Source organism: Pezoporus wallicus, unplaced genomic scaffold (genome assembly GCF_028554395.1).
Source record: "Pezoporus wallicus isolate ANWC-B61680 ecotype Strahan unplaced genomic scaffold, APGP_CSIRO_Pwel_v1 contig_4131, whole genome shotgun sequence".
Taxonomy (NCBI): Eukaryota; Metazoa; Chordata; class Aves; order Psittaciformes; family Psittacidae; genus Pezoporus; species Pezoporus wallicus.
In genome coordinates, this window is record NW_026641950.1 from 9,186,786 (window position 1) to 9,196,498 (window position 9,713).

Genomic DNA, 9,713 nt, shown 5'->3' on the forward strand with positions numbered 1-9,713 from the left:
CATGTATGGTGCTTAGATATAAATCATCTATGGCCTTGTGACTACACTTCAGGGAAACTAATGACATGAAAGTCTGCTGAAAGGCACCATTTATAAGAAAGATCATCCTGGTGAAAGGAATACTAAAATTGTTTCTAGTTTAATGTTATAACTTCTATGCCTCTTCATGTTACTATGCTTTAGGAACATGTATGATTATCACTAGGTGTAAGAATCATGGGTCATTCAGTTTCCCAAGTGCATCCCTGGAGAACAGTCTCAAATGAAGACATGTGAGAGTTCCCAGATTGCCTGCTGGAGCTGGAGAGCCTGATTCAAGGAATTCCTGGATAAATTATCAGCTTTCCTGAAGAGGATTTAAATATTGTGCTTCAGAGATCAGCTGGAGTTACTCTGGTGTAAATTGAGGGCAGTCCAACATGCTGAGGTTATGAGTTGAAAGGCAGATTAAGAAATACTATTGTATTTTTTTTAATAGCTCATCTATCTAATTTAGTAACTGAAAAAGTTAGCACTGTCACCATAATTATCATCAGCTAAAACTATTGCATCTACAGTAAGTGTTGAGAAAGACCTGGTCATCAACAAGTAGGGTAGCATCCAAGGGTGAAATATTCCTTCTTGTAGGGATAAGAAGTAACCTTTGGTTTCATTTCACAGACGCAGGCCTGTCTGTGAAGGGAAGAACAGAAGCATAGAGGCTTTCACATTTGCAGTAATGTACCTTTTTACCAGGTACCTTACTGCAAATCTCTTAGACTTCAAAAAATTAAAAATTACTTCGAAAAAGCAGAGCTGGTTTTCAGTTATTCCAAACAGATGGCTTAAGGGGAAAGATGCAACTTTTACTGCTGACAACAGATGTTTAGAAGTTGACTGATCTGAACATGGAAAGGAGAAAACAAATTTTTCTCTTCATTTAATTGTGCAATGTAAGCTAAACATTCTTCATGAAATTACTATCAAAATGCAATAAGAGCAAATATAGGTCTGGTTTTGCCATGCATATTTCTAAGTCAGTATGTGTCATTGTAGGAAGTGTGGAGAATGGAACCCTTAGAAAAATCAGTGATTGTTCTTTCTTCCACGGTCCTTTGCTGATGTTATTCCTTCATAATAACTGTGCTGCCGTAGGAGCTAATGGAAATTCTGCTACAGATTTAAACCAGAATATATCAAGCTCTTTGGGTTATAATGAAGGAAGATATGTTGAAATTTTGTAAGCTACTTCCGCCTTCTAAACAGGAAGAATTCCTATTTAAATTAGCCATTTATTGGTTACAGTGAATTCTTTCAAAAAATATGTCACAGAAATGCATTTTTTTTCCATAAAGGAAGACTAAGATGTATATTTAAAACATAATGGAAACATTAAAACTGACTGCTGTATTTAGTTTAGCTGCTTAACTTCTCTTGGCTAAATCTCAGCGAAGAGGGAGATTTTTCTTCAATGACTATATGATTTTCTTAAAAAGAGGGCTTTCAATAAGCAAAGATAAGATTCTAAATAGAGGTTATCTGTTACAAGGGAAGCTAGATACTTAATGCAGTTCCTGCATATCGGAACCATGGGTTTGTATTGAACATTCCACAGAAATACACATCATGTGTTTAAATGCCGTTGCTACTGGGTTTCCTCCATAACCCATCCCTAACCCTGGCCAAGGTCTGGGTGCTGTTGAGCATTTCTCAGGGAGGTTTGTGCCACCTAGTGGAAAATGCCCAGCTGGCACCCACCACATCGACACCCAAACCTCTTGTCTACAGCCTCGGGGTGCAACACCTGTATCTAACCCCTTAGAGAAAAAAGCCCGACAACAGACATATTCACTTCCTGTAGCATTGCTTCTTACAAGTCCCTTTTCTGCTTAATATATTGCAGAATATTGCCTCTAATTTATCCTTAACTGTATTGGCTGTTTCTTATTGACCTTCCTTAATTTCCCTGAATGTTCAATTGTAGTAAATGAAACACTTCTGGAAGACATCAAGAACTCTCACATCATAGGGATAGATTTAACATACAGAAACAAAACTACCCTTATATTTTAGTTTCTTCATTTAATGGACACTATGTTCTCCTCTCCCAAGTAACAAGTTATAACACAAGAGGAAATGGCCTCAAGCTGCTCCAGGGGAGGCTGAGATAAGATTTTAGAAACATTTCTTTGCTGAAAGGCTGAGCAGGCATTGGAACAGGCTGCCCAGGGAAGCGGTGGAATCACTGTCCCTGGAAGTGTTCAAAAACAGTGTACATGCCTTCAGTGACATGGTTTAGTGGTGGACTTGGCAGTCCTTGGGTAATGGTTGGACTTGATCTTAAAGGTCTTTCTCAACCTCATTGATTCTGTGATTCTATGTACTATAGCTTCCCGTAAGTGCTACCCCTCATGCTCTGCCCCCTGCACGAGTCTTAATGGCACAAGGGCCTGCTGCTGCAGAGTCCAAAGAAGGCAGTTTTATGCCAAATTCATGCCAAAAATATGCTTATTTATTTATTTATTCCCTAACTGCATCTACGGTGTTATAGAGCCAGAGGAGGAGCTGGGACCGGTTGATCAATCGGTCCCTCTCCCAGCCTGAGCTCCTCGGGTTATCAGATGAGACTGGGGGGCAGGCAGCCGGCACCCCACCAAAAGCCGTGCCCGCGGGGGGCCGCCCCGTCGCAGGGCTGCGGCGAGCAGAGCGGCGGGCGCCGACTACATTTCCCAGGTGCCTGTGGGGCGGACGGCACAGCGCGACCACCGCGTTTTCCCGCCTCTTCCGCGGGGGCTGCTGGGAGTTGTAGTAGGGGTAGCATGGCGTCAAAGATCCACGTTGTACTTCGGCCGGTGAAGAGTATTGTGGTCCGCTTCTGCCCCTTCGAGTCCAACGTGGAGAGCACGAGGTGAGGGGGCTGCAGGGGCCGCGTCGGCGCCGGCCCCGCGGCAGCCTGGGCGTGCTCGGACCTGCGCCCAGCGGGGAAGCCTTGGCCGGGCTCCCCAGTGTGTAAAGGCCCGGTGCCCTTCTTGCTCCCGCGGGTTCTGTGCGCCTCACGGCAGGGGTGAGCGACGCACTTTTTGCCTTTTTTTATTTGGGGAAGAGGAGTAGAGGCTGGGTTTTATGCACCAGACCTTGCCCCAAGGCCCGGGCACGGCGACGGGCAGAGGCCTGCTGCCTCTCTGCCCGTGGAAGCATTGAAGGATCCCGGAGGGCAGGGAGAGCGGCCGCCTCGGCCGGCTGCTGCCGGGGTCGCTGCAGTGGCAGCTGCAAAACGGAAGTTTCTCTCTCTCCACAGTACCTGAAAGGAGCGTGGAGAGAGAAGCTGGCTGGTCTCTTCTGCCAAGTAACAAGTGATAGGACAAGAGGAAACAGCCTGAGCTGCACTAGGGAGGTTTAGATTAGGTATTGTGAAAAATTTCTTCACAGAGAGGGTGCTGGGGCATTGGAAGGGGCTGCCCAGGGCAGTCATGGAATCACCATCCCTGGAAGTGTTCAAAAAACATGTAGATGAGGCCCTTAGTGACATGGTTTAGTGGTGGGCTTGGCAGTCTTGGGGTGAAAGTTGAACTTGATCTTAAAGCTTGTCTTTTCCAACCTAGCTGATTCTGTGATTCTATGAAGCCATTAGAACTGCTGTCACTGCAGTGCCCTGTAACTAGCTGTCATTGTAGCCACCAAAAGTAAGAAGACATTGTGGGGGCAAATAATGAGGGAAAGGGCAGCATCTGTTGTGCCCTCTCTGGAGAAAAATCTCCTTTTCCCAAGGACATGTGTCTGCTGTACTTTAACTTCCATGCTTATGGTCTTTGAAGGCTTGAATTTATCACAGCTTTGTGGCTTAGTCGAGGCAGAGCCTTCACATTTCAGAATGAGAAGGTGCTCTGTCTGTCTTAGGGGCTCATTTATACCAGGATGCACAGAGAATTCATTCTGTGCTGACTTGAGCAGGATCTCTGTGCCTGAGCAGAGACCCTGGCATGTAGGCATGTGTGTTTAGCTTTACCAGCCTACCCAGGTAGGTGTCCCGTTCAGTTGCTTGGTCTGTAGATGAGGGTCTGTAATCACTAGTCCAGATGCTGGTAATGGGAGAGAAAGAGGGCACAGCTGCTGCTCTAACATGGTAATTAACTATTGGAGAAATCTAAGTTACTGTGCTCCTTGGGTGACGCAAGTTCTGCACCAAACAATTGTAAAATGTCATTTTGCAATAGCTTTACACACCTACTTTTGAAATAAACTTAGTAACACAACTTAGCCTAGAAGGTCTTTAAGCACCCAGAATGTCAAGTACCTGTCATGCATTTCAGAAATCTGCAGGAGACTGGTGATGTTACATAAATAAATACTGGGTCAAACTGAAACAATAAAACATTGGCAAGCAACCGGTGTCTTAAGAAAAATGAAAATTGCTGATTTTTCTTTTATTATTATTACTAACCCAGCTGAAACACAAGAACTGCATACACTGAATTTTTGCAAAATTCTTTGATATGTGTTTTACCTGTTAGCCTATAAGGACTATCCATTTAGATTTTTAACAGTGATTATCCCACAAGAAGTCTGTCTGAAATTGTTGAATCAAATCCTATTTTGTTTATACTTTTGTTGCCAGCAATATCAAGATACTCAAATTAGTTTAGAAATAGACTTTCTATAATTTCTATCTACAACATACCTAATATATTTTAAAATATATTTTCAGAAACTTTCTTGGATGTATAAACCATAAAAGAATCCAGGCCACTAATAAAAACTGTGAAGTGACTGCTGATGTGAGACATGATGGATCCGAACCTCTTGTAGATGTTATGTTTGGTAAGGAGCTCATTTTTAATCTTGGCCAAAAAAAGACCTTCGTGGTTTGTGTTGTTACGATGTTATTGTCTTCTCTATGATTTTCCTTTTTTTTTTTTCAACTGTGCTTACTTTTTTTTTTGTTCTGGTCCATAGCTAGATGTTGTGCAGCTGGGAGGGAAAAAAAGGAACTCATAACTAGGCTGAGAAAGTTGGGGCTGTTCAGCCTGGAGAAGAGAAGGCTGCTTGGAGACCTCATGGCAGCCTTCCAGTATCTGAAGGGGGGCTATAGGGATGCTGGGGAGGGACTCTTCATTAGGGATTGTAAAGATAAGACAAGGGATAATGGGTTCAAACTTAAACAGGGGAAGTTTAGATTTGGTATAAGGAAGAATTTCTTTACTTTGAGGGTGGTGAGGCACTGGAATGGGTTGCCCAGGGAGGTTGTGAATGCTCCATCCCTCGCGGTGCTCAAGGCCAGGTTGGACAGAGCCTTGGGTGACATGGTTTAGTGTGAGGTGTCCCTGCCCATGGCAGGGGGGTTGGAACTAGATGATCTTAAGGTCCTTTCCAATCCTAACTATTCTATGATTCTGTAACAACTTGATGTCTAGTAAATGTTTATATATATCCTTTTACTATAGTTAGATTTGGTGGATCTTAGATCAAAGAACTGACTTAACTTTAGGGTTGAGTCAGCTTTTGTAGTGACATACTTCTGTGACCTTGCAGTCAGGTACAATTCTTGAAGTTAAGTGTAGCTCCATTTTGGTGTAAGAATCTGTTCACTCTGAAATTTCTTCTGTTATCCATGGTGGAGGCATCTCCATCTTGAGAGCAGAAAGGCTGAATACCTTCAGTTGCTTATGCAATTGAATATCTTACTATGCAGTTAGAAGGAACTGCTTATATGGATAAAACCATACATGTGCAGATGGGACATGCAGAATGAGGTCAACTGATGTACGACAAATTTCTTGATTTCCTTTGAGGGTATAGTGAGCCCGCAGGGAATTGATGGTGAAAATTTCATCAGACCTGGAAGCAGCCCAGATTCTAGGCTGTGAACAGATGGCTCTAATCTGCTTTTGTCCTTTTCTCTGGCTGCATCTTCTTTCCTGCTGTGCTGTAATGGACAAATATGTCATGTAGCCCATTAAATTTTTCATTATTATTGATCATTGATACCTGTTTTTCTTTAAACTTCCATCTATTTAGTGAATCAGTAGATATGTCAAGAATGTTAAATGTACTTAATTTTGCTTGGGAAAGTCTGGTTATTTCAGACATGAAATATGTTGACAATGTGTTTCTCCCCCCTCTGTGCCTCTGTCTTTCCCATGCCTGTCTCTAACTGTGATGTATAAGGACTTCAGCAGTAAAGCTCAGTGTTTTTCACAGCGTAAGACCAAACCAGTTTATTTCACTAATCCAAGAGCTACAGCTCTGAATTCTTCATTTTATGAGAGCTGATTACTTAACAAGTAAAGAGTTTGCAGCCCTTGAAGATGACAAACATGGGGCTGGAACTTGAATGCCGTACATGTTATTGCAGTATATGGGTTTGAGTATGGCTTTTGTATTTGCAAATCTTGGAAAAAAAATAATTAACTTAGGTATAGTGCTTAACTTCTACTGCCTCCTCCCTATTTTAAAATAATGCCTTTCAGAATTTTAGAAATCCTAGTCCTCCTTTTGTTCTTTGTTTTTTGTTTTTTTAACATTACAACCACCAGATTGTGTAAACCAGTTCATTGTTTTGGCTAAAGAATTAAACGGGCCATAGACAACATGCTGCTAAAATGCTGAGCCATGTGTGGAAATTACGCCTTCCGGTGCCTTCTGTGCCTTCTGTCAGATGATTTTGAGGGCATAGTATGAGCCATTCTTACCAAATATGTGTTCTTACTATAGGTATACCTAGACAAATGTTTCAGATTTTTCAATAATGCACTACAGAAATGAAAATTTCATGTGTCCTATGTTCAGTTTAATATATTGGTTTGTGGGTGAGGCATAATCAAATTCCTTGGTAAGTGGAGTACTTTCTAATCAGACAAAAGGAGCGGGGTGTTTGGATTTATATATACAAAACAGAACTGCACACTTGTAATTGTGATTTAGATTTTGTAACTTCTTGAATTTTTTCCCTTTACAGTTGATGGAGATCGATTGATAATGAAGGGAGCCAACCTGACGACAGCAGAAATGTTAACAGCATTGGGGACCAGGTGTAATGCAAAAGAGATTAAGGAAGAACAGAAAAGCAAGAAGAAGAGCCCCTAAAGAACAGAAAAACAACTGCGTTTACATTTACATGTTGAAAACAGCAGGCTGCACAGAAGGCTTTTATCCTGTGCAACAAAATCTGCAAGAGAGAAATGTCCAAACATTGACCAGTTTAACGTGCAGCAGAACAAACTGTTTAAAGCACAGTGGATCAGCAAGTCTTCTAGCACCAGTGGGTCAGTGTGTCTTAATATATATGAATGGATCTTTCTAAGCAGCTGCCTCTGTCATCTGCATGTCGGACTAATATCGCATGTATTTGCATATAAATGTGAATAATGCACATTACCTATTAAATTAATATTACAGTGAAAACAGGTCTCTTTGGGCATTATTTCCTCAAAATTTCTGTACAGTGAATGCAGAATATTATCAGACTGGTTATTATTTTTGGAAATTATTAAATACAAATGTTTGAAGGCAACTTTGAAAGTATTTATCATAGCTGAGGGACACCAAGCTGCACGTACAGAGTAGATTTTGTAATACTGTGTTTGTAATACATATGTTGCGAAGTCCCTGCCGTTTTCTTCCTCTCTTTTTTAAGAAAGTCTGGGATCTGCTAAATTTAGTTCCTCAGTTAATGTAACCAGGTAGTGGGGCTATGAACACACAGTAGAGCTACTTGGCCTGCATAAAAGTAGCAAAGTTTAGCTCAAAGCGAAAGGTAGGTTGGTTTTGTTGTTTGGTTGTTTTTGGGTTTTTTTTTTTGATAATTGGAGAAAAGGGCTATCTTTGACGTTCAGGTTTGTAATATTTTGGTCACTTCGGGGAGATTCTTTAATCTTTTATAAAGATCAAAGGGAAAGCTTTATTTGGTGTTTATAGCCCTATGCCCAACCCTGTTATTTATTAAAGTAAATGCTTGGGTGTCACATCTGTGTTGCAAAGCCCTGTGGGTTTGGGAGGGTTGATGTGTCCTCAGACCGTGCAGATGAAGGTGTCAACTGCACACGTATTATATGTGCATCAGTTTTGTTGTAGTTCAATTCACAATGAAAATGTAATTCAAGTTCCAGTTTTGAGAATTGCAGATGCAGTGCTATTGAGAGGCATTCATTCTACCTGTTGTTAATCAGATGCCTGACTTCTATAAATTGTAGTATGTATATTTCCAAAGGGGGTACAAATCTGAAATCAGGTTTACCTTTTGCCAAGATTTGTAAATGGATGCTGTCCTTTCTGAAAGCAGCATTGTTTTAAATAGCACTGTCAAGGCAGTTCGTTGCAGTGTCTTCAACAGGATGCTGAAGTCAAGGCAACACATTAGAGAAGCAGAGCTGTGCTAAAGACATTTGATGATACTTTATGCTGGCCTCCTCTGTGTGTTCGCAACAAACAGAAGAGAGATCAGATGATTGAGGTAGATGGGTCAATGAAGTTTTCATGTGGGAACAACAGATGTGAGTGGCTTGGTTTGGGATGAACACCCTCTTTGCAGTCTGTTATCCTTCTATTATATTAGGCCACCAACTCTTCCAAGTGGTTTCGGAGTGCAGAGCTCCTGAACCTGCTACTGATCTCCCTTCTAGTGGAGGAGTTGCAAGAGCATCTGAAACAGAAGATTTTAAATCCTGTCAAGCTGGAGGAGTATTCTAGAAAGTAGACCAAACAGAAATAAGGTGGTTCAAAGGACAGTTTGGTGGTTTGTTTTTTTTTTCCTCAGTTTAAAAGAATGTCATATTGCATGGCTTTAGTTGAAGTAGCCTTACAGGGAACGTGAGAAGCGTTCAAGAATTACTGCAGAATTACACCTTCCCTGGTTAATGATGTACTCATATGCTGAAAAGTCCTCTTACTGTAATATATCAGTGATCTTTGTGACTTTTTTCTTTTGACAGTTTTTACAGTGATACCAGTATGTAAGACTTAGTTTTTAATGTGAACCACTTACATCCATCTTAAATAGCCACTTGTAAGTACCTAAAGAGCAAAACAGGGATTAAGCAATATTAAGTGTTTATAGTGTATAGCAATAATAAGTTTCTGTAGCCCACGACTGGGATTTCTATTTAAGAAGAAAAAAGGCAGAAAAATAAGATCCCAGTTCAGGCTTTTTATAGCCAAAATGAGTCCTCTCCACTGTTCAGGAAAGGTGTTGTTTTGTTCTTTTTTCTTTACTCCTGCTCTGTAAAGACAAGCTCTTGCTCCGTGCTTTCACTTTAACCCAGAGATGCCCAGTCTTTTTGCTTGGGTTAGGGCGAAAGGCCTGTAATGTAGCTGTCGAGAGACGACTGACAATTCAGTGGACACTGATGCTGCTTTTCCTGTGTGTGCTAGTAGCTGAAATTTGCAGGGGTAAAGCTCCAATATTTTGTGCATGGAACAGAAATAATGACTAGGATTTTAGTATGTAAGGTGGAAAGGAAAACATACAGGATAGAAAAATAAAGCTAAAACCATTCACTCTTGAGACTACTAGATACTGAAGTGATATAAACAAGCAATATGAGCAAAGAAGTAATCCTCTGGTGATTATTATGCTAATATGTAGAAAATTGCTCTCCCTGTACCACGCAGATAAAAGTATGAATTCATTTTTCAAGTATGTTAACGATAATCTTTAATGAATTTCTTCTCTAAGCATTTAGACAACTTTGCTGCAAGCTGTTCATACGGTGTCTATTTCTGCTGCTGTTTGACTGAAA

At 41.1% G+C, this 9,713-nt stretch overlaps 1 protein-coding gene across 1 annotated transcript; it reads left to right on the forward strand.

The window, feature by feature from the left end:
* Positions 1-2,798: 2,798 nt before the first annotated feature.
* Positions 2,799-7,380, forward strand: MRPL53 (mitochondrial ribosomal protein L53). Its single transcript, XM_057426216.1, has 3 exons — positions 2,799-2,887; positions 4,685-4,797; positions 6,935-7,380. Exons 1-3 carry the CDS (start codon positions 2,799-2,801, stop codon positions 7,060-7,062), a joined length of 330 nt encoding a protein of 109 aa, XP_057282199.1. The 3' UTR covers positions 7,063-7,380.
* Positions 7,381-9,713: the final 2,333 nt, after the last annotated feature.

Bases quoted from the DNA above. Each gene is read 5' to 3' on its own strand.
- MRPL53 (XM_057426216.1), top strand. From the start codon at position 2,799: ATGGCGTCAAAGATCCACGTTGTACTTCGGCCGGTGAAGAGTATTGTG. The intron at 2,888-4,684 runs GTGAGGGGGCTG...ATATATTTTCAG, and splicing joins TCCAACGTGGAGAGCACGAG to AAACTTTCTTGGATGTATAA. The intron at 4,798-6,934 runs GTAAGGAGCTCA...TTCCCTTTACAG, and splicing joins TCTTGTAGATGTTATGTTTG to TTGATGGAGATCGATTGATA.